This window comes from Thalassophryne amazonica, chromosome 20, assembly GCF_902500255.1.
Source record: "Thalassophryne amazonica chromosome 20, fThaAma1.1, whole genome shotgun sequence".
Taxonomy (NCBI): Eukaryota; Metazoa; Chordata; class Actinopteri; order Batrachoidiformes; family Batrachoididae; genus Thalassophryne; species Thalassophryne amazonica.
This window is the reverse complement of record NC_047122.1, coordinates 20,173,283-20,197,503: the sequence shown is the minus strand read 5'-3', so window position 1 is coordinate 20,197,503 and position 24,221 is coordinate 20,173,283. Positions and strand designations below refer to the sequence as shown.

The window sequence follows — 24,221 nt, the reverse complement described above, 5'->3', positions numbered from 1 at the left end:
TTGAAGTATATTTCATTCTTATATTATTTGACTTTTTTAACAGGACATTTTTTTATTAAAAATTTTTACCTTTAATCTGAAAATCTTAGCTACTTTTTCAGGGGGCGTGATTTGGCGTGCACTGAAAATGACGAAGACGGAAGCTGTCGAGTAGTCGCCTGCCTGGAAGGTTCCTGAAGAGCTCTTCGTTAGGGTTAGTGTCGTGTGTTTGCCTTAAAATCGCCATTGTTTCAGTGAGCAGCGACTGTTTTGTGTGTGTGTGTGTTTGAGAGGTAAAAGTAGAGGCTTTTCTGTGTAAGTCAAATCCCTGTTTTCGGTTGTTAAAGTGTGATTTTTTTGGGTCGCCGCTGTGCAGACGTCGCTCGCTCCTCCATATTGACTCTGATTTCAGTCGCTGTCCGAGGTCCTGAAACTGACAAAGCACAAATATCTGCTTACTCACCTTTCAATAGATGAGTCTGGATATAGGTGCAGGTTTTTAGCATCATTGTTTTGGGGGGGATTTTTTTTTTCTGTCGGAGCTGACGGTATCAGTTGTAAGATGACTGTTTTTATTCTCATCTGGTTGACAGTTTAGCATTTTGTATTTGCTTGCTTTCATAATCATTAGGACTGATGTTAAAATACAACCCTTCGTCCATGTCGTGATATTTGGGTAATGGATCAAGTAGGGGTTTGCCTGTTTGGGTACAATACAGTGGGGACCTTGTGTGCCACTATGGTAGCCATGAAGGCCCAACAGGAAACTTAAATACGAGAGAGCTAAGAGGGGTGGTGAAAGAAGAAGTCCTTAACAGTGGAGGAGGTGATGGCTTGTAACCCAACAGCTGTGAAGCTGGATGAAAGCTGTAGCAGACCCTGATCATCTAGGATTTCCCAGCCACCAAACTCAGGCTAAGGATCTGTCAAGGACCGTGTGTGTTTGTCAGTGTGCAATGGCATTCTCACGTTAAACAATCTCATGAACGTGCTTCTCTGGGTCGTCATTGGATGTAGACTTTTACCACTGTCCAGTAATCGACTAATAGACGATCTTCTTTTCCAGAAAAGGATTGACATGAATGATTAGGACTAAAAAGTAGCTCTTTAAATTGAAATCCTGCCAAAACAAATGTGCTAAGTTGAAGGTCTTTTCATCTGATCACATCGGTCAGATATGTTGGAGCAGACAAACTTAGTCAAGTGATATAAAATGCTACATATTTATAATTGATTACTCTTTCAAGGCTTATATTAAAATTTATTTACATCAGTTTTAAAAAAAGAGGCTAGTGTTGGTATAACCACATGAATGGCTTGAAATGGTCTCATCTACACTGGCTTGTACATGGCTAAATTAGCTGTTGGGTTTTATACCATCTTGTACAAATGTTTAAGTAAGGTTTTCAATAAATATAAAGTCCTTTTAACCTAGTTTTAAGCCAGATATTATCCTATGTGTAAAACTGTGGCAATTCCTTTGGCCTTCTGCAGCCACTGAGGTCCTCAACACTTTACTCAGTTATAATACCTATGGCTGCTTCAGAGAAACAAAGCACTAAGGACATCTAGTTGTTGCCTTCAGTTACTGGTTAGCATCCAAGTATCACAATCATACAGGAAGTGCAAGGATCAAAGACATCTAGTCATCAGGACTCTACTGTTTGGCATGTGTTCGTAGAATACAGTCCTCCTGAGAATGTTTCAAATCTGCAATGATTAAACCATTACTTAAGAAATCTAATCTTGACCCTAGTATAGTGAAAAACTATAGGCCAATATCAAATCTCTCATTTTGCTCTAAAATTCTGGAAAAGGTGGTTTCACAGCAGCTTGAGGAGGACCACCTTACTGAGAATAATCTTTTTGAGCCACTGCAGTCTGCTTTAAGAAAATATCATTCCACAGAGACAGTTCTCACTAAAGTGGTGAATGATCTTCTGCTTGCATTGGATTCAGACACCACTACGGTTCTGGTGCTGTTAGATCTTAGTGCTGCATTTGATACTGAGAATAATCTTTTTGAGCCACTGCAGTCTGCTTTAAGAAAATATCATTCCACAGAGACAGTTCTCACTAAAGTGGTGAATGATCTTCTGCTTGCAATGGATTCAGACACCACTACGGTTCTGGTGCTGTTAGATCTTAGTGCTGCATTTGATACAGTGGATCATCATATTCTACTCGATAAGCTGGAGAATCATTTTAGGATTACTGGAATGCCCTTGCATGGCTGACATCATACCTGACACAGTCATTCTCACTGTGTTTTGTACAACAACACTACCTCTAACTAGTGACTTGAAATTTGGGGTTCCACAGGAGTCTGTCTTAGGCCCCCTGCTTTTCTCCCTTTATATAGCACCCCTTAAGCGCATATTGCGTTGTTTTGGCATTACCTTTCATTGCTATGCTGATGATACTCAGTTATACATGCCGATAACTGCTGGTAATCTCATCATAAAATCCTCAGAAGATTGCCTTGCATCAATGAAAAGCTGAATGTCTAGCAATGTCCTACTTTTAAACTCTGGCAGGACTGAAATGATGGTTCTTGGTCCAGTGAGACATCAGCATCAATTTGACCAGCTAACGATTAGCCTAGGCTCATGTGACATACATCACACTGACAAAGTGAGGAACCTTGGGGTAATTTTTGATCTTACATTGTCCTTTGACCTCCACATTAGAGATATTATGGGGACTGCTTTCTTCAACCTGCAAAATATAGCGAAGGTTCATCCCATCCTGTCTATGGCTGATGCTGAGATACTGATTCGTGCATTTGTTTCTTCTGGATTGACTACTGCAATGTTCTGTTTTCCGCAGTCCAGCATTAGGGGTCTCCAAATGGTTCAAAATGCTGCTGCCAGACTTGTGACAGGAAGTAGAAAGTTTGACCACATTACACCCATTTTGGCGTCTCTTCACTGGCTTCCTGTCCCTGTGAGATCAGATTTTAAGGTTTTGCTGTTAACTTATAAAATTATTCATGGACTAGCACCTCCCTAATTAGCTGACCTACTTAAACCCCACGTACCAGCCCAGGCTCTGTGTTCTCAGGGTACAGGACTACATTGTGTCCCTAGGGTGAATAAAAAGTCTGTGGGTCACAGAGTCTAGATCTTTTAGTAAAGCTTAGGGCTAGTGGTTGGCAATCACGTTAGTATTTCTTCTGTTTTTCTTGTTGCCTAATGCTGACAAATTATACTGTATTTGTTGTCTTTCTGCCACCTGATTCTGTTGTTTGTTTTTTTTTCTCTCTGTTTGAGGTCCAGATATGGGAGTGGGAGTCTTCTTCTGCAGTTGTCATGCGGCATGCATTTTCTGAGTCCCTCCGTCCATGCCCAGTCGCCCAAAATGACCGATATTTGCCGTCATCTAACTCGGGTAAATATCGGTCATTTGGGGCGACTGGGCATGGACGTCGAACCTCTGAAAATGCATGCCACCCTCCAAAAGCATTTATTGTATTATTATTTGTCTGATCATAATGATTCCAAAAAGGTATAGTTTAGATCATCTATGACGTAATGTTTTGGGGTTAAAACTAGGTTTGGGTATTGAGAACCGGTTGTTTTCGGGTATCGTTAAGAAATGATTTGATCCACCGACATCAATAGCCTTTTTGCTTAACTATTCCCTTATCGGTCCTTCACAGCGGCCATTGTTTTTGAGGGTAAGCGGGAAATGATCATTTCTCTATGTTGATTGCAGACCCTGCAGCAGCTCTGTAATCAGCCACTTCTGCAGCGCGACTAAAGCCTGAACCAATGAAGCAGCGCTGCGATCCGCTGGCTCACTTGTTCTTTGCTTTGCTGCTCTTCAGAAGCGGAAAGTCCGCTCCTTAACCCCTCTCAGTCATTAAAATATGTCAATCATGAGTCACTTTTGTCCTGATTAAAGTCACTAACTGGGACTCTTGTGTTGTTGCAGTCAAGAAACAAGACTCGTCCTCCATTCCGTTGGCATAGCTCCAAATGCTGCGCCGCTCTTTGGGTCGAGTTATAGTCCGGTTGGAATTAATAACTTCAAAGCGAATCACCGCTTTAAATAAAATGACCGCTCTTTCCAAATGTTATAATACCGACAATAAACTACAATTGATTAAAACGTTTTTTCCTCCCAAAATAAGATGTCCTGCATTCTTTATGAATTAAATTGATGCCCATGTGCAGCACAGCACAGTTGCAAGAGCTCAGCTCAGAGGTATGGAGTGACATTCATGCCAATAATGTCTGAAAGGAAATGCTTTTGACAAAAACTACAGATTTTGTTTTTTATTTATGTCCAGAGTTTAAGGATCCAATGACCAATTTCATATATATTCACTTTAAGACTCAATAAAATGTTGTTGACATAGAACTCCTGTAAAGTCCACTTTTAGTACACAGAAAATTCACAAGAGGTATCGATAAGGAATCGGATCGATAAGCGGAATCAATAATGGTATCTATCGATTAAAATCTTATCAATACCCATCCCTGTTAAAACAGCAAAAATGGTGACAAAGGTCCATTTCAGTTTGTACAGTGGTCAAAAGTTAAAGTTGCTCCAATTTCAGTAAACAAAATGATGAAAATTGTTTGGGTTGATGGGGCTCGAATAAGGAATTGTTTGCAACATCTGTCATACTTATCATGTTACAGGGTAACATATACCACCTGTCATTGAATTCAGTGGACGTTGACCTTTACTTTGGAGACCACACATTCAACACAGGCAAAACTATTCCATTTATTAATCCTTTTATTTTAACCAAAAATTCTAAGTGTTGTTTGGTACCACCTTCAGTGGTACCAATCAGGTCAAAATTGATGGCTGGCTCCTGGACTACTCAAACAGAAGATGTTTTGTTACACTTCATTATGATGTTCTTGTAACTTGGAATGTGCTTTTCCAGCTCCAGTAATTCATAAAGCCTGTAGTCTAAAGCATAGTCGGACCACTTTTTTTTTTTTAAATAATACTTGTTCATGGACTGGCACCTCCCTACCTGGCTGACATGGTTAAGCCCTATGTACCGGCTTGGGTCCTACGTTCACAGGGTGCAGAGCGTCTCTGCGTTCCCAGGGTGAGTTAAAAAGTCTGCCGATCACAGAGCCTTTTCTTATTGTGCGCCTGCTCTGTGGAATGATCTCCTGGTGCACATAAGGCAGTCAGATACTGTGGAGACTTTTAAATCCAGACTAAAGACTCATTTGTTCTCCTTGTTTTACCACTAGTACATTGTGTTATGTGTTTTATTCTTGTACTTTTTTATGGTTTTGTGTTTATTATGTTTTTAATCTTTTAATTCACTTTGTTCTGTTTTCTGTTATGTTGTGTGAAGCATCTTGAAGCGATTTTATCGTGAGTTGGCACTATACAAATTAATACATTTGATTTTAATAAACTTATTTGTTCTTTTATGGTTTAAGTTTATTTTAGTTGGGGCTACAAATGGCAATTTTTTCTGTATTTTTGATTAATCTGTTGATTAATCTTAAGTAATCTACTAGTTAAAAGATTATTTGCCCTTTAAAATTACAGATTTAGAAATGTAAGCGTTTCCCAAAACTCCAAACAGACCTCTTTAGATAATTTGACCAAACAATTCCATGGGTCACAGCATTGTCACTTTCGGTTTGCTTCTGCATCAAGTGCCTCACTGGTGTGACAACACACGGCTGGCGTCTTGTTATAACATAGAGAACTAGTGTGTATTTGCTTTTGAATTGAAACAGTGGTTACAATGTAAGATGTTGACGCCAAATTAAACTGTGTGCTACGTAAACAGTCCACCCCGGCTTGACTGTTTTCACACCAGCAGTGTTTTTGCCAAGATGTGCGACTGACAGAATAGACTAATTTGGCAACCGGTCATAAAAAAAAGCTAATTTTAGCATCCACTTTAGAGATTTTTTCCCACTTGTTTTGGGCTGTTTCAAAGATGTCGTGTTTTTGTTGTAACACACAGCCAAAGTGTGTGTGTGTCTCCCTTTGTAGACTGGTTCCTCCTGTCAGCAGTTGGATCCAGTTTGTGATATCGTGACACAATCAAATGCAGTCCAGACAAAGAGAACCTGGCAGGATGGATACTCACTGAAGCATCACGTTTGCACAAGCAGTGTAAAAAGTCCTTTTTTCTGATGGCAGTCTCCTGTAAAAGCTACCTGTGGTTTCATTATGTGTTTATTTTCTTTGTGATCTTACAGCTTTGCTCACTAAGTTCCTTAATTCAGATCGGGTTCACTCGACTACCTCCCCTCAGGCACCATGACGTCCTCTATGCTACGCAGACAGCTGAAGAACCTGGTCCAGAACTACTCTGAGGCTGAAGTCAAGGTAAGAGAAACTTTGCAAGATGTGTGTAGATAAGATCTTCAAGCTTCCTGATAATCTTGGTTTCTCTCTTTGTTTGCTGCCTTTCACAATAAAATCATTGGCGTTTATTTATTTGCCTGTCTGACTGTTAGTAAGATTACGTCTAAACTACTGCATGGATTTTGATGAGGTGATCTGGATTCTGGATCAAGATTTCACTTTATATAGGCTTTGAATGATTATGTTCAAACTATGTCACAGATTCTCACCAAATTTGCACCACAGATGCATTATACATCATGGAAGACTCCACTAAACTTTGGAGGTGATCTGGATTCTGGATCAAGATTTCACTTTTTATAGGCTTGAAGCATTACATCAAAACTACTTCACAGAGATCTCACCAAATTTGCATCACAGATAGATATTGGGGCATGGAAGACTCCACTGAATTTTGGAGGTGATCCCGATTGGCAAACATCAGAAATCTCTGATTGCTCTTGTATTAAGATGTTTTCGTTTGAACCAAGCATATGAATATACTTGCAGAAAACTCAAACATACCGTTAAATTGGAGATATTCTTTTAAACTCTTCTCCTATATGGTAAAGACAGACTGAATTTAAGACCTTTTTAAATTAGATTTAAACCAGGTATTGTCATATTTTCAATTTTAAACTGTTATATACCAATGATGAACAGAATTGCACTGGCTCAGTTTGAGAATACTGCTTTTGATTAGTTATCAAAAACCAGCAGAATAAAAGTGTATTTTGACCTGTTGGTTTGAATACTTATGAAACTTCTCTCCTGTTTTCTATTATTTAAATAACAACAAAGGATGAATAAAGAATGGCTTAGTTGCAGTCTCATCACATCAAATGATAGATTGTAGACAGTTTGTGTCGTGTTACATATGTTCTCTTACCTTCTCCGAAAACATTTGGATAATGACTGAAATGAAGATCATAATCTGTTTGCACTACACTAGATTGTGGCAATGAGCCATCTGGACTGAAGAAGTTAAATTTTAAAAAGAGCAAATGATTCACTTGAAGTTTCTGCAACAATAAACAGTTTGGTCATTGGACTTTCTAACCTCTCAAATCTTAGGTGCAAATGAAATATGATCTGCAGTATTTCGGCACCATTTTAAATTGTTCAGTATCCCATTAATCCACGACCTGATCCCGGTGTCGCAGACCGAACGGTCCCCCCTAAAAATTGGTCCTTCCTGCCTTCGCTGTGCATGCGTCATTGGCCGCGGTTCACGGGTTATCGCTTTGTTTCTGCTTAAAACTGCACTCCGGTCATCATCTGTGTCAGCAACAGATATCTGAAGCTGTTGTATAATAATTTTCACATAAATTCAGCATTAGTTCATCATAAAAGATGGAGGAAGAGATCAGAGCACCGCAGCTACATGAGCTGCTAGCTGATGCGTTCACTATGCATCGGTCATTTCAAAGCGTAGAGTACTGCCTTGTTTCTGCTTAAAACTGACTTTAGAATGATTTTAGGTTTTACCTTGTAATCTAATGGTTAATAATCTCATTAATCCATTTGATCGCTTCGGGTGAAGAGAGTCTGTCTCAGACGTGCTGCTGTGGTCCAAAATGACATGTGCACAGTGGAGGCAGGGGGGACAAATTTTTAGGGGGGGACCATTCGGTCTGTGACACCTGGTAAGCGTTGAAAATGAGTGAGAGTCTGTCCCATTAGAGTGGGAAATTTGATTTGAAGTACAACAGCTCCACCTTCAGTTTAAAAGTGGTCACTTCACAAGCTGACATCTTTGACCTCTTGGTCTGCCTCCTTTTTTACTCTGGGTAGATGTTACATTTTTTTTTTTTTTAACCCAGGTGAGAGAGGCGACATCCAATGACCCGTGGGGCCCATCCAGTTCTCAAATGGCAGACATCTCCGACCTGACCTATAATGTGGTGGCCTGCAATGAGATCATGACAATGCTTTGGAAACGCCTGAAAGATGACAGAAACTGGAGACACATCCACAAGGTGAGGAACTGGAAGATGACAAATCCTATAATGTGGCTTCTATTTCTCGGCCTCTGTGAGTGGTTTATATATGGGTTTTTTGTGTGTGTGTGTGTGTGTGTGTGTGTTTTTCCTTGGCAAAATTCAACACCAAACATTCTTGTGCCAAGCATTATAGTCTGTAGGACAGCGTGGAGTTACCTTAGTGCTGTTTTGATCACTTTGTCAGATGAATTTGAAGATACTCACGGAAGCATGTCTTTTGTCTTCTGAATTATAAAAAAAAAAAAACATAAAGCTGATGTTCCTAAATTAATTGTGCTCCCACATATGGAATGGGAGCACTCATCATACAGACTGCAGTTTAATGCTGTTAATGTTGTCATAATGTATACCTTAATTTGGGTAGGGACATGAAACAGACACCTGGTTCAAGTGGCGGGGGGGGGGGGGGGAATACAGCTGCCAGGATAACTTACAAGAATCAGTACTCTGTTCTGTAAAATGGGTGGTCCATAGAGGATCCTGGTGAAACACCATCATTGTGGCAGTGAAAGTTGTCTCTTGATCAATTCCTGGATGGGATATGTACATCCAGTTGTTGAACCAGGGATGCCTGTACGTGAGTTTTTGTCGTGGGAATGTTGTTGCACGCTGACAAACCCATGATCCTTTCCCTGTTCCGATGGCTGGGAAATCTGGGAAGATCAGAGTCTGAGGACCTGCTGCAACCTTCATTTACCTTCACAGCTGTTGGATTAAAAACGATAACCACCTCCGCGTGATCTGCCACGGAGGACTTCTTGTTTCACCAGAGCCCTGTTAGCCATTTTGTGTTCAGAGTTCTTGTTGGGCCTTCATGGCTACCATAGCAACCATGGGACACACAAAGTTCCCACCAACAGGCAGTCCCCTACTTGATCTGTTATTTAGGTGTCACGACATGGATGAGGGGTTGGATTTTGACAACCCCTGGTGAAACCCTATATCCCTATATAGACCCCTTGGTGCCGGTGTTTATCTTCACATTCCGTAGCATGACGACTGGGACGTTACTTCCTCAGCCAATGCCGATACCCATTAACAGCTGGGTAGACTGGGACGATGCAGATTAAATGTCTTGTTCAAGGATACAGACTGGTAGCATGGCCGGGAGTCAAACACATAGCTACGTATTAACAGGCCAGCTCCTTATGTATGGACATCCTGCTCTAAATTGATAAATGGTGAAACCCAGTGGGGTTTAAATTTGAACCCCACTGAGATACTTTTATTTCCAATGTCCAATGTAATTTTGGCGAAGATTAGATAATGTGCAGAAGAAAATGACTGAAGTCTGGATGGAATATAATATTACAACACTGTGCTCTATGGTTGTGAGGTGATTGCACAGTTTTGTGGCCAGTCTTAACTAAATTCTTACAAGCAATACACTGTTGGTGTACGTTATTTTTTTAAACATTTGCTAATGTTCCTGCATGCTTTCTTTCTTCTCAGTCACTGACTCTGCTGGAGTACCTGCTGAAAACGGGTGATGACCGTGTGCTTCTGAAAATGAAAGACAACATTTACATTGTCAAAGCCCTCACAGAATACCGTTTTGTAGAGAAAGATGGTAAAGATCAGGTAATATTGATTCCTCCTTGTGTATGAGGCTTTACCAAGCCCCTGATGATGTCATCATTAGCAGGTGCAGGTCAGATTAATATATATATATAAAATTCAAACAATTTCAGTGCAGGTTTTCTCTTTAGATCATGACCGAAAATGTTCTTCACTTACAAGTATGACATCGTGTTAGAAATGAAACAATTTTCAATCAACATAATATAGTTATCCTGTATTTTACTAATCATTTTAAGTAATTTTTCAACAAAGTGAGAATTTTTGTTTCTTTTAACACGAATTATATAAACCTTAATACACAAATAAGGCCCCTGTTACACAGGATGGAATCACTTGAGAATCCGTTGTGTGTTCTAATATTCTGCTGAGACACAGAAGGAGGCAAAAATAACTTTCTGTATAACTGCTTCAGCGTCCCTTGTGCATCATTGTTGTCTCTGGAGTTGGGGCCTGACAGATGATGCCACATTTCCACAGAGATGTGTGTTTTTTACATATATGCTGGATTTGAGCAATTTGGACCGTGGTCCAAAAGATGATGTCATATTTCTCCACTGTTCCTGTGGAGAGAGAGAGAGAGAGGGCAAAACAAGCTAAATATTAAATGATTAATTTCCCACACTTTTCAGTTTGGATTTATTTTGTGTGCAGGTGGGTTTCTCCATCATTCAATCGGGCGGAGTCAGCTAAATCGGCAGAAAAATTACATTATTGGATAATAATTAACACCTTTCTCTGAACTTGTAATGGCTAAAAAACAACTGACAGCCATGAAAAAAAAACCAGATGGTTAAAAAAAATAAACCATTGCAGTGACTGGTGGGGGGGACAACTCTCTTGGTCTTCTTGACCAGGGCGCCACACAGAGCTCTGTGAGTTAAACTCTGGATTATACAAATCATGGAAGAAGACTAAGCTTATAGTGAGTCCACAATGAACTTAATGTGCCTACTAATACATTTAAAAAATCCATGTGTTTTCATGCTGGTGTTGTCAGTCGCAGACAGTGAAAAAAGAAAACACAAATCTAAACTAAATGCACACTGTACTGTAGAAATGTGGAAAAAGGGTTCATTTAGCTCATTTTGTCTGCCATAGTGACAGCTCGTTAATTAGTTAATGCTACAGGATGTTACAACGTAATCTGGGTGCAGATTACTTGTCTGACATGACACATGCTTTTGGTGAAAGTCGAGCTGCACTCCACGTCCACATGTGCCTAATTGACACAGGAGTAGAATCCCGGTGTCGCCAACTGAGCGGTCCCCTCTGAAAACTGGTCCGTCCTAGCTTCACTGTGCATGTGACTGAGTCTGACTCTCTACACCCAAAGGGAATAATTTGATTATTACCCATCAGATGACAAAGTAAAACTTCTTAAATCATTCTAAAGCCAGTTTAAGCAGAAACGAGGCGATAATGATGCTCTGCAGTGATGTATAGGTTTAGCAGCAGTACATCAGACTCAGATGTGCTGCTGTGGCACTTTGGTCCCCCATCTTTTATTATGAAATAATGCTGAATTTATGTGGAAATGATTGTTGTACAAAAGCTTCAGATATCCGTCGCTGAGATAGATGATGACTGGAGTCCAGTTTTAAGCAGAAACAAGATGATAATCGGTGAATGGCTGCTGATGCTCCGAAATGACGCATGCGTGGTGAAGGCTGGGCGGACTGATATTTAGGGGTCGGCGACACCAGAATGAATCCTCAGCCACAGGAAAAGTATATGACAAAAATCTCTGCTCAGAACTCAAAACTTTCTGATGAAATCCACAGGCATTAGCTGACAAGGAACTAACTTTGTGCTTTATAGCAGCACTTTATCATGACAAGGAACTTATTTTTCACTTTATAACAGTGCTTTATAAAATGAACTTTATTCATAAAAATCGCTGCAAACAGCCATGATCATTCAGCATCCATTGGGTGGTCCTTGCGTGGTCGGTGCAGAGTTTGTGCATGGCTTGCGCAATATTTCAGCATCCTCCAGCCTTGGAGACTCCTGTGTTTATCAGGTGCGGCTTCACACTGACCATGGAGACCATGGTGTGTAGTGCACAACTACGGAGAGTGCCTTGTAAGGTCCTTGCGTGCGCTGTGCATTTCCACGGAGTCCTGAGGCATTCATCGCAATTTAGTGTTCACACAAGGCAGGCAGAACATGAAAGTTATTTTGATTTTATTTTTAACTCATTTCAACGACTGCTAAACAAACAGTAAAATGTTTTTGTTTTTTAACATATCTAACTTTTTATAATTGGATGATATTTGTTGTGTGTTGGTTTCTTTTGTTTGTTTGTGTGTGGGTTTTGTTTGTTTCAAATCACTTTAATTCCTCATAAAACATGTGCATTAATCTGGTTAGTTACACAAAGAATGGTTTGAAACAGTCTGTCACACATGGTCTTCATAACTGGCGACATGTAACATCATGTCTGTCGTAGGGCTTGAATGTGAGAGAGAAGGCGAAGGCTGTTCTTGTTCTCATGGAGGACGATGAAAAGTTGAAGGAAGAACGAGAATTTGCTGTAAAGACCAGAGAGAAGATGTCCAAAGGGGCGGCTGGTGAGCCTTTTTTGGTTACCGTATTTCCTTGATTAAATGCCTGGGTGTTTATTTTCTTTCAAACCGTGCCAGTCCCAGGGCCTAAACGAGGCGGGCCTTTATTCAAGGCCGGTAATTATTAACAAAATGCTGCTTGCTGCCTGCACTGTAATATGGGGCTAAGTTTGACACATATCCCTGGGTGTGGCAAACCAAAGACAACCACTTCAGATCAGAGCCATCTGTGTGGCTGCGAACCAACTCCATAACCTGACGTCCACCTCCCAAACAAAGGAGTCCCCAAGGGCTGTGATTGGTCACTTTTCCAGTTGCACTCCTTCCTCTCCCGTCATCAGTGTTGTCACAGTTACTTTGAAAAAGTAATCCAATTACTGATTACTCCTTGAAAAAGTAACTTAGTTACTTTACTGATTACTCAATTGTAAAAGTAACTAAGTTAGATTACTAGTTACTTTTTTAGTTACTTTTCCCAGCTGCCGACGACAACCCTCTGCCACCTCAACATGACAATGATACCTGTTTTGCCAAAACTTACTTTATAGTCACCCTTTCTTGACTTCAATGAAAATAAATACTTGTTTTATAAAAAGTAAAATAAAGACCTCTTTCTTGACCTCATATTTAACTGTTGACAGCACTGTAACAGTAAAACTTGCAATTTCGAACCTACATTGTTTATAAATGTAACTATTAAATTAATTCTAGCATTTTTCTAACATTTAAATTCTCTCTAAATATTTTACTTGTCGAAATTAATATTATTTTAAGTAGTATTAGTAGTTGTAGTAAAAAACAGGCTTCAAAACTGGACCTTTAATCTAGGGGTGTTGTGAGGGGGGCACATCCCTCCCCCACGCCCCCATTCCATCTGGATTCGCCCCTGCTTTGGCGTTTGAGCACAAAGAATGGATAACATTTATTTATGCAGAAAACGTGACCAGATTTACAGGTAAGAAAGTTTTATTGTGTTTTCACATCATGTGGTCCTCAGAAAGAGGGTTTAGGTGCATTTGAGTGGAAAATAGTGTTAGTTGTTGACGCGTCGCGGAGGATCAGCTGTTTTAACGTGCAGATATGGAGCGGCTTAGCTCTAAATAAAGGAGGGAAAAAAAGTATAAAAATGTCTTTGTAAAGCTCAGTGCAGGTGTGCTGATCACCGTGCTTTAAGAGGAGACGACGAGTCGAGCAGCTGCAAAAAAACGTGGATGAAAAGCTCACAGCTCACTTAAAGTGGGCAGTTCAGTCGAACCCCGACCTCCTGCCCACAGACCAAGTTTAATGCTGCTGTCGACCCACAATGAAAAATAATAGTAACGCACAGTGACATGGAGAAGTAACTTTAATCTGATTACTGATTTGGAAAGATTAACGCGTTAGATTACTCGTTACTAAAAAAAGTGGTCAGATTAGAGTAACGCGTTACTAAGTAACACGTTACCGGCATCACTGCCCGTCATACTTTAAAAGTTTTTGCAGTACGCACACTGATTGCATTTTGATCATGGATCAAATAAGAGGAACATTTGGCAGAAAGTTTTTACCACAGAGTCAAAAAACTACAAAGACTCTCAAATGACCCACAGTTCATGGAGGGAAGTTGCACGTCCTGTAACATTTGGTTTGGAAGTTAATGATTGTATATTATATAACGATATAGTGGATCCTTGTGCTTTGTATGTCACATGACATGGATTATTCGTCCCATTTGTGTTGCATTGCATTTACAGTGCAGATTTGGTTCCATATGTTTGGTACCATTGTACTCTGCCCGCCCATACACACACCTGTACACACACACACAACAAATCCACTGCGCTTGTAAGCCATCTGGAGGCTGTTAGCAGGATGTTAGAATGAAAAGCTGGACTAATATCTGATGTGATTTTTCTCTCCCCGCTGCACTGAGGAAGTACAGTGTTTTGGGGGGGTAGTACACATGCACACATAGGACAATGACACAAGCGGGACAACGATTTGATTGAGCTAACTGATGGTGCTACTTCTTGTAACACACACACAAAAAAAATCCACTCCGCTGTAAGACATCTGAATGCATGAAGACCTGTTCAGATGAAAAGCTGATGTGATTTTTGGCTGGACTGAGGAACTACAGTCTTTTTTTTTTTTTTTCTTTTTCTTTTTTTTTTTTAAATGGAAGTACGAAGTCGGTGCACAGCATCTCCAGACTACACGTCACAATTTGGACTCTTACCTAAAGTTTGTGTTGTACTTTAGCAGCAATGGGACACCAAAATGTAAGTCCCTTTTCTATTGTTTATAAATTAATAAAATATCAAATAACAAGGATCTGTTTTAGCCGTTATATAAAACAAATAATGAATGTTTGTACATTCTTTCAATGGAACAAATATTTCATGAGGTGAAAGCTGGAACATACCATTCAATGAGCCACTTTCAGGAAGCCACTGTTCTTGTGGTAAATTGCATTACCCACGTCGACATCATAATGTGGCCACAGAGTTACGGAGTTGTAGAAGCATAACTCAGGCTTTAGGGTTTAAGGTAACTCTCAGCAGCGGGGGGGGACTCGATCAAGTGTAATCTTTGTAATGCACATAATGCCTGGTGCTTATGTAAGGCAGGAATTTATTTATTCATAAAATGAGGCAGGCCCCTGTTCAAGGTCAGATGTTTAATCAATGAACTACAGTAGTTGTTCCTAAAAATACAGTTTCTTCTGCAGTATTCAAATTAAAATGTACAAAGTGGCTTAAAATCCAGCTCACATTAATCATTCAGAAACAACAGTGTGGTTTACTGATGAAACTTGTCAAATAATACCCCCCCCCCCCCCCCCCAAAAAAAACCAACCCTTTTGCACAGTTGTCTTTAATTTTCTGTCTCCAACTCCTCCACAACTACATCTTGCTTTGTTTTATTTATACTCTCTAACTAGCCTCATCAGCCGACGCCCTGACAGATCCCAGCTACAAGCCGTGTTACGTTCCTGGCGCCACAGGACTTCCCTCTTTAGACAACATCCCCTCAGTGGCTGACTTGACGGCTTCCTTTCAGGCCCGTAAAGAGGAGCGGCTAAGGCAGGAGGCTGAGAAGAAGGAAGTTGAGAGGAGGGTGCGAGTATATTTCATCAATCACATGTACACGCCTAAACCACAGTAACATTCCAAAACATTTGAGTTATGAACACAGGCCAAAGGACTGCAGGATTTCTGTGTTGAGCTGAATGTTATTGTAGTGGTTTTCATGCATTTCCCTTGGTCACCTCTATTTTCTAATATCAACACTTTGTAAAAAATAATTCTCACTCAACGCTGAACTGTACCCATTATGTTCTACAGCTGCACATGCATGAAGGTAAAACACAACCTGCTGTCAAACTGTGACTCATTTCATAAACCTGCAGGTCAGGTATAGTACCATGCGATGGTGTCACATATCGCAACACCACCACGCTGTAGAAACACTTTGGGTCCTGGATGGCAGACACTTGGTCCGTTCCCACATCTTTACCATTTATCTGCCACAGGCAGGTGGAGCATGGGCATTGCCTTGGCCTTCAGCAGTCCCTGCCTGGGGTCCTCAGCAGTGAGGCACCTGCATATTGTCTCATGACCAGAGAAACCTTCCACATGGGCAAATGTAGTAGCTGAAGTTCCTGCACAGTCATCCTATGAAGAGGTCTGGTACCAAAGATATCCATTCATTGCCTGATTAGGTCACTGGTTAGTGTTCACATCTCACAATCATACAGGAAGTACTAGGAAATACAAGATTTGAACCTTCACTGTCCTGTAAAAATATCAGCATTACCAAACACCTTATGACTCCATAAACTCCTCCTAGGTGCTTCTATCGCAAGGCTGAGGACCCAGAGACATGAACGTCACAGCTGTAAAAGATACACTTATGATTACAGAGACCAGGAAGTAATTAAGACTTTTTTCTTTTTTAAATGTCAGTATACAACCCCTGGCAAAAATTGTGGAAACACCGGCCTCGGAAGATGTTCATTCAGTTGTTTAATTTTGTAGAAAAAAGCAGATCACAGACATGACACAAAACTAAAGTAATTTCAAATGGCAACTTTCTGGCTTTAAGAAACACTATAAGAAATCAAGAAAAAAAATTGTGGCAGTCAGTAATGCTTACTTTTTTAGACCAAGCAGAGGGAAAAAAATATGGACTCACTCAATTCTGAGGAATAAATTATGGAATCACCCTGTAAATTTTCATCCCCAAAACTAACACCTGCATCAAATCAGATCTGCTCGTTAGTCTGCATCTAAAAAGGAGTGATCACACTTTGGAGAGCTGTTGCACCAAGTGGACTGACATGAATCATGGCTCCAACATGAGAGATGTCAATTGAAACAAAGGAGAGGATTATCAAACTCTTAAAAGAGGGTAAATCATCACGCAATGTTGCAAAAGATGTTGGTTGTTCACAGTCAGCTGTGTCTAAACTATGGACCAAATACAAACAACATGGGAAGGTTGTTAAAGGCAAACATACTGGTAGACCAAGGAAGACATCAAAGCATCAAGACAGAAAACTTAAAGCAATATGTCTCAAAAATCGAAAATGCACAACAAAACAAATGAGGAACGAATGGGAGGAAACTAGTCAACGTCTGTGACTGAACTGTAAGAAACTGCCTAAAGGAAATGGGATTTACATACAGAAAAGCTAAACGAAAGCCATCATTAACACCTAAACAGAAAAAACAAGGTTACAATGGGCTAAGGAAAAGCAATCGTGGACTGTGGATGACTGGATGAAAGTCATATTCAGTGATGAATCTCGAATATGCATTGGGCAAGGTGATGATGCTGGAACTTTTGTTTGGTGCCGTTCCAATGAGATTTATAAAGATGACTGCCTGAAGAGAACATGTACATTTCCACAGTCATTGATGATATGGGGCTGCGTGTCAGGTAAAGGCACTGGGGATATGGCTGTCATTACATCATCAATAAATGCACAAGTTTACGTTGATATTTTGGACACTTTTCTTATCGCATCAATTGAAAGGATGTTTGGGGATGATGAAATCATTTTTCAAGATGATAATGCATCTTGCCATAGAGCAAAAACTGTGAAAACATTCCTTGCAAAAAGACACATAGGGTCAATGTCATGGCCTGCAAATAGTCCCGATCTTAATCCAATTGAAAATCTTTGGTAGAAGTTGAAGAAAATGGTCCATGACAAGGCTCCAACCTGCAAAGCTGATCTGGCAACAGCAATCAGAGAAAGTTGGAGCCAGATTGATGAAGAGTACTGTTTGTCACTCATTAAGTCCATGCCTCAGAGACTGCAAGCTGTTATAAAAGCCAGAGGTGGTGCAACAAATACTAGTGATGTGTTGGCGCGTTCTTTTGTTTTTCATGATTCCATAATTTTTTCCTCAATTGAGTGATTCCATATTTTTTTTCCCTCTGCTTGGTCTAAAAAAGTAACGGTTACTGACTGCCACAATTTTTTTTTTTTTCCTGATTTCTTATAGTGTTTCTTAAAGCCAGAAAGTTGCCATTTGAAATGACTAGTTTTGTGTCATGTCTGTGATCTGCTTTTTTTTCTACAAAATTAAACAACTGAATGAACATCCTCCGAGGCCGGTGATTCCATAATTTCTTCCAGGGGTTGTAGTAATCACCGCAGTATGAGTCATAACATTAAGAATATACACAGTAATTAAGACTAAAGCAGCAATTTCTTCACTACTTTTCCCACCATGAATTAAGGGGATAAAACTTTCAAGCATGCTGTGTTAAATGTCTACAGCAAACAGGATGTGCAGAAAAAGGAATTACGTCATGAAATATGGAGTTTTATACAAGTTAAAGGGTACAAGTAATGTACAGAGACCATGCGGCTTGTCTTTCAGGGTGGTTAAGTAATGTGGGCATGTCATTTTAGCTGATCTAGTTTGATTTTGAATGGGTGCTTTTGAAATAAAGGGGTATTTGTATGTTGCCCACTAACTATATTGCTCAAAAGTTAATTCGATCCTCCTGCATACTGCTGGCATTCATAGTTTTGGAGTGACCCTGTTTGAAAGAATGTGGATTTGCTCGCTCAGATTACTAGCATACAAGCCATGCTAGATGGATGGAATATTGAGTGGGAGCTACATGAAGATGTGTATAGAGAGTGAGTGAGAGAGTTATAAATCTATGTGCATGACATGAAGTATTGTGATGAGCTGTGTCGGTGCCACAAAACCCTGCATGCTCGCACCATGGCTACGTAGCATCCCTTCTTTGCAGCGATGGATGCAGTGCCCCTTTCCACCAGGAGAGGAGAAGTAACCATAAGCGCTGCTGCCCAAGGAAAGGCTCAAACCACTCCAGATGCATGAGGAAGCAGCCCAGTGAACATAAGCTATAGGACACAGACCCCCCCTCCCCCAATCCGCAACACTGGATAGGAGCCAAAACCTCACAGGGGGTGTGTCCTAGGGTCCCAGCTGGGACCACTCGCCAGACAAAGATGCGGCAACACCTCAATAACCGCCCCACGGACCAGGCTCAAGGTCGCCGCATCTGGGGCCAATGGTTGCTGAGCAGCAAGTAACTGGAATGGAGTCCTGTTAAGAATAATCCTTGCAACCACCTTTCCTGGCACAGAGTTATTTAAGTCAGATGTATTTGTTGCAATCCAGGTTATCACCTTTTCCTTTCCAGAGTGAGATAACAAATCCCTTCTTCCAGACTGTACTAATGTTCCTCTCATACTAGTTTCTCAGATCTAAAAGATTTTTTGCATTGTAGGAGAACATCTCCGCCTAGCTGGAGGAAGTTAACTGCACATTTGTCTTTTAACTGTGTGTGAGTTAACAGATTAGAATAGAGCCTTTTATTGTCATTGTACATACATAGATGCATACATACAGTGAAATTTGTCCTCTGCATTTAACCCATCCTAATTACAGTTAGATACAATATAACCACTGGGAGCAGTGGGCAGGCACACTCCGGCAGCCGGGGACCAACCCCAGATGTAGAGACTGTGCTTTGGTCAGGGGCAGAGAAAGGAGCAGACCCCAAATAATCATGTTTTTTGATTGTGGGAGGAAATCAGAGTGCCTGGAGAAAACCCACACAGACATGGGGAGAACATGCAAACTCCACACAAAGGGCGGGAAGGGATCCCATGACCTTCTCGCTGTGAAGCACCAGTGCTAACCACTAACACACCGTGCCGCCTGAACTGGTCATCATAACTGTTGCAGTCTTATCACTTGTTTAAATAAACCTAAAATGCCTAAAATAGACAAAAAAAAAAAACTCCATGCAGGTTTTGTTAATCATTTAGGTTTTTGCTTAAAACTAGCTTTACAGTGAATATTAAAAATGGCAACACACCAGCAAAAGATTGTGGAGTTTCTGAGAACACAGTAAAATAATTCATTTTATCTCCTAGGCCAACATGTCTGAAGATGAGTTGAAATGGGAGGATGCCGGGAAAGGCACTGAGGCCAAAGGAAATGTTTGGGGGGGAGAAAACTCTGAGAAGGAAGGAGAGAAATCTGATCCATGGGGAGCCCCCAAAGAACCAAAAGAGGCCACCGATCCTTGGGGTACACCAACAAGACCTGTCACAACTGATACTGCAGCCAACAGTGATCCTTGGAGAGCTCCATCTGAAACGAAAGATCCGTTTGCAGCGCCAAAGTCTGAAGAAGATCCATTTAATCAATCAAAAAATGCACCAGATCCCTTCAATGCTCCCAAAAAGGACCCTTTCAATATGGCGAAAGAAGATTCAGACCCCTTCAAGCCATCTAAGATTGATCAGTTTAATACAACCAAGGATGACCCATTCAGTGCGCCAAAGGGTGATCCCTTTACTGCCCCCAAGGATGATCCATTTAATACGCCCAAGGATGATCCCTTTACTGCCCCCAAGGATGATCCATTTAATACACCCAAGGATGATCCGTTCAGTGCACCAAAAGATGATCCTTCCACTGCACTTGTAACTACACCCCCTAAAGATGATCCTTTTTCTACTACGCCACCCAAAAAGGATCCATTTTCGCCATCCTCTAGACTTGCACAAGATGATCCCTTTGTAGTACAAACATCACCACCAAAAGAGGATCCATTCACAGTGCCATCAACCTTACCAAAGGAAGATTCCTTCAGTGCCCCTCCGGTGAGTCCACCCAAAGGTGATTCCGATGTATGGGGAGCCCCTGCCAGCCCTCCGCCACCATCGGCGTCAGATCCCTGGGGGATGCAGTCACCACCACAGGAAGCCAAGGGTGGAGATCCCTGGGGGGATGGAACCAGCGTCTCATCACCCCTCGATAATTCCGATCCATTTGGTGACTCATCTATTCCAGACACTGATCCATGGGGAGCACCAAGTAAGTAGAGTGAACTAATGCACTTCGCTTGTTTTACTCTGTATGCATGATAGTTTACTCATCATATTTTTTTTTTCTGTTGTCTTGCATCGCTTTCTCTTAACTCTGCCCTGGTTTTATCCCCAATTAGCTTCAGTTGCAGCCAGTACAAGTGATGCTTGGGGTTCTCCTGCTCCACCCTCAGTTTCCTCCCCATCTAGTGACCCCTTTGGAGACGCGGTGTCTAAAACCAGTACATCAAGCAGTGACCCATGGGGCACTCAGAGCACCACACCCAGCACTGGCACAGGTAAGTCAGCCTTCATGTTCTGTCTACACAGACTCAAAACATTTGGGTTTTTCTTCTCGATGCGCCCCCTGCTGACAGGCAGAGAATGTCGCTTGAATGTGCATCTGATTAATTTCCACAACAACTGTTAGTACAGGCAAAAAATAATCACATAGCAACATTATATTGACAGGTTTAGAAAACCACCTCTACAAAGAGGATGTCTTAAAAAGCATTGCTTTTTTTATTTCAAAATGATCCTTAAAATGGCATGAAATTAAGAAGGTGCGCTGCAAAAAAGGTGTCTAAAAACACTAAATCTGAGGGAAATTATCTTGCTGCATAATTTCATTTAAGATGTCTTAAGATTGTTAAATCTAGAAATAAGCATGTCGAACACTTAAAATATGTAATTAACCCCTAAAACAAGATAAATTATCAAAGACTTCTAAATCTAAAGTTTTTTTTTGTTTTGTTTATCTTGTTACACTGCAAATTATTTGGTTCTTACCAAGATTTTAAAAACCCTTTAGATTTAGAAGTGTTATGTAATTTATCTTGTTTTAGGGGTTAACTTCTTATTTTAAGTGTTTGACATGCTTATTTCTAGGTTGCAACTATCTTAATTCAAGATGTCTTGCCAAGTGAAATTAATTTTTAGACACTCATTGTTTTGCAGTGTGTAAATTGAAGACTTTTTTCACAATACAAGATAAAAGCCTGTTAAAATGAACTAAAAACATACAATTAAAAAAAAAAAAAAAAAGTCTTCATAGTGCTGAGATTACTGTGGGGGTGGTGGCCAAGTGGTCAGTGTGGAAGGGTCACAGTTCAAACCCCACCCCTGCCTTATTTCTCCATGTAATGTGGCATTGCGTCAGGAAGGGCATCCAGCGTAGAAGTTGTGCCAATTCAATATGCACTTCCACCTCAGATCTGCTGTGGCAACCTGGAGTGAAAACAAAGGAGCAGCTGACGGGACTTACTATAATACTGAGAATACTCCAGTGTGGGTTTTTTTTTTAATCATCACCTCCAGTGTGAGCTACATTCAGATCTCCAGATTAAAGGGCACAATTGTATACACTGTTCTTGTCCTGTTCTGTCCTGGTGTGTGTTTGTGTGTGTATATCATATTCACTCTCCATTTTTATTCTCGTGGACTCACATGTCTAAGTATTTATCCTGCCTCCTGTTTGCACATCTACTCTGTCCTACTGTTTACATAATTACAAATAACACTGCTGCTGTGATGCTGCAAATTTCTTCATAATCTGTATATGATCATCTTCTGAGCTTCAAAAGCTGATTTTTTTTTTCTTCTTCTTCATTTGACCTCCGTCTTTCATTAGTGTGCACTGACCTAACGCTTTCAGCCTATTAACCTTCTCTCCCGCTTTGCTTTCTCTCTCTTCCCACCTGAATTTTCCCCAAAAGAAAACACCGTTTAGATTAGATTTGGACCTTTTATGTTCTTGCAGGAGAACAAACCACACAGGAACAGGAAAAAACTGGAACAGCTGCAGCCTTCCTGGGCTCAGTGGGGGCATCGCTGGTTGACCTGGATGCCCTTTTCTCCCCTAACCCTAAACCACATCTCTTGAACAAGCCAACTGCTCGGACACAAGCTATTGGTAAGGAGTGGTGAAAATGTATTTTACAAAAAAATGTCATCGTGTGGAGTTGTTTTCGTGCACTTGTTTCGATTGAATGCATGATCACCCTTGAAGATGAGAAGAAATCTGCAAGACTGTAAACCCGCTAACTTCTCAAACGCATTCCGCTGTATTTTTGTTCCTGACTGTATAGAGTATTTATTGGTTTGTATGATGACCTTTATTGTGATGTTTGGCCAAACCACGCCTCCTCGTGTTTTCCACTTGTGTTTAGGTGTTATTATGAGAGTGACATTAGTAGTGAAGTTACCATGTGTACAGAATAGTTAATATTAACCAGCAGACACAGAACTCATCTTTTGTCTCTCCTCTGCTTTGGTGTACTTTTCTATCTGCTGAAAAATTGTACGTCCCTTCCTCCTCCCCCTCATCCCTCCATCTTTTTATGCTCCTCCTGATTTCCCAGGCTTCTTTAATTCCTGGGCCGGGGCTTTTGGCCCTGTGGTCCCCTCTTCAGCTGTAGCAGGAACGTCATGCCCACAAACATCAACTCCACCCAGCAGTAGTTTTTGTTCTGTTGCACCTACTGCTTTTGGAGCTACCAGACCTTCTAGTGAAGCTCCTTTATTTCAGACAGTGTCACATTCTGGCTTCACCAGGCCTCAGGTGTCTCCCCTGTATTCAGGATTTGGAGTGGTCCAGCCCACTACTATGGGAGGAAGTCCACATGTAGGACTTGGCCTGAATAGTCTCACTGCAGGAATGATGCCATCTGGGAATCAGCTTTTTGTTGGAACAGGAGTGACTCAACCTAGTTTTGTCGGAGGGAATCATCAAATGGGAGGAGCTAATGTGGGCGGTTCCACTCCACAGTCTGGGGGTGCAGTCTCTTTTGATCCACGGTTCTCCAGCAATATGAACCAAAACAATCCATTCTTCTGATGGGTTGTTTCTGTCACATGTGCAGGTCAAAAAGAAGAGAATGTCCCAGAGGACATCAGGGGACAGTTTGACACGTTTTTAACCCATTAAACTGCTTTAAATTACATCACTAGGTGTATGGAGGGCTTTTTGTTTGGTGTAAGCAGCAGTGTTGTTTTCCTGCTTTGCTTCCATGCAGGTCATCATTAGTATGGTCTGAAATAAAATTGTAGAAATGGACAACCTGTGTAAAGAAGCTATTCCATCGATTTGAATGTCATTTTAAACTGTCTCGTTATATTATCATATTGGAAATCTGGTGCCAGAGAACTTACTCAGAATTGTAACAGGTCACTGCTGAAAGTTCATTCAGGTTTGTCGTGCTGTTAGAAACAAATTAAAGGCCGTTAAACATGTCAGAATGTTCCTGAATTATCCAATTTCTCATGAACATTCGTCTCAAATCGGGCAAAAATAAAGTTGCTGTGATCAACTGAATTCTTCTGCCAGAGAAGTGAAAGATTAATTTATGTTCCCTAAAACCTGCAAAATTGAATCTGACCATTATAAATCAGGACCTG

At 40.8% G+C, this 24,221-nt stretch overlaps 1 protein-coding gene across 7 annotated transcripts in view; it reads left to right on the top strand.

Moving 5' to 3' along the window:
• The window catches only part of LOC117502099 (epsin-1-like), a 29,992-nt gene extending 6,269 nt beyond the window's left edge, over positions 1-23,723 (top strand). Inside the window, exons 1-12 of one of the 7 annotated variants that reach the window (XM_034161115.1) lie at positions 112-193; positions 5,968-6,090; positions 6,204-6,306; positions 8,148-8,303; positions 9,780-9,908; positions 12,358-12,478; positions 15,396-15,571; positions 19,887-20,336; positions 20,409-20,835; positions 20,966-21,124; positions 22,585-22,737; positions 23,186-23,723. In XM_034161115.1, coding sequence (XP_034017006.1) covers positions 6,238-6,306; positions 8,148-8,303; positions 9,780-9,908; positions 12,358-12,478; positions 15,396-15,571; positions 19,887-20,336; positions 20,409-20,835; positions 20,966-21,124; positions 22,585-22,737; positions 23,186-23,661 — 2,316 coding nt within the window. In that variant the 5' untranslated portion in view covers positions 112-193; positions 5,968-6,090; positions 6,204-6,237 and the 3' untranslated portion in view covers positions 23,662-23,723. Of the gene's footprint in view, positions 1-111; positions 194-5,967; positions 6,091-6,176; positions 6,307-8,147; positions 8,304-9,779; positions 9,909-12,357; positions 12,479-15,395; positions 15,572-19,886; positions 20,836-20,965; positions 21,125-22,540; positions 22,738-23,185 lie in introns of those variants that run through there. The other 6 variants (XM_034161112.1, XM_034161110.1, XM_034161111.1 and 3 more) reach the window with 6 other exon arrangements.
• The last annotated feature ends 498 nt before the right edge of the window (positions 23,724-24,221 follow it).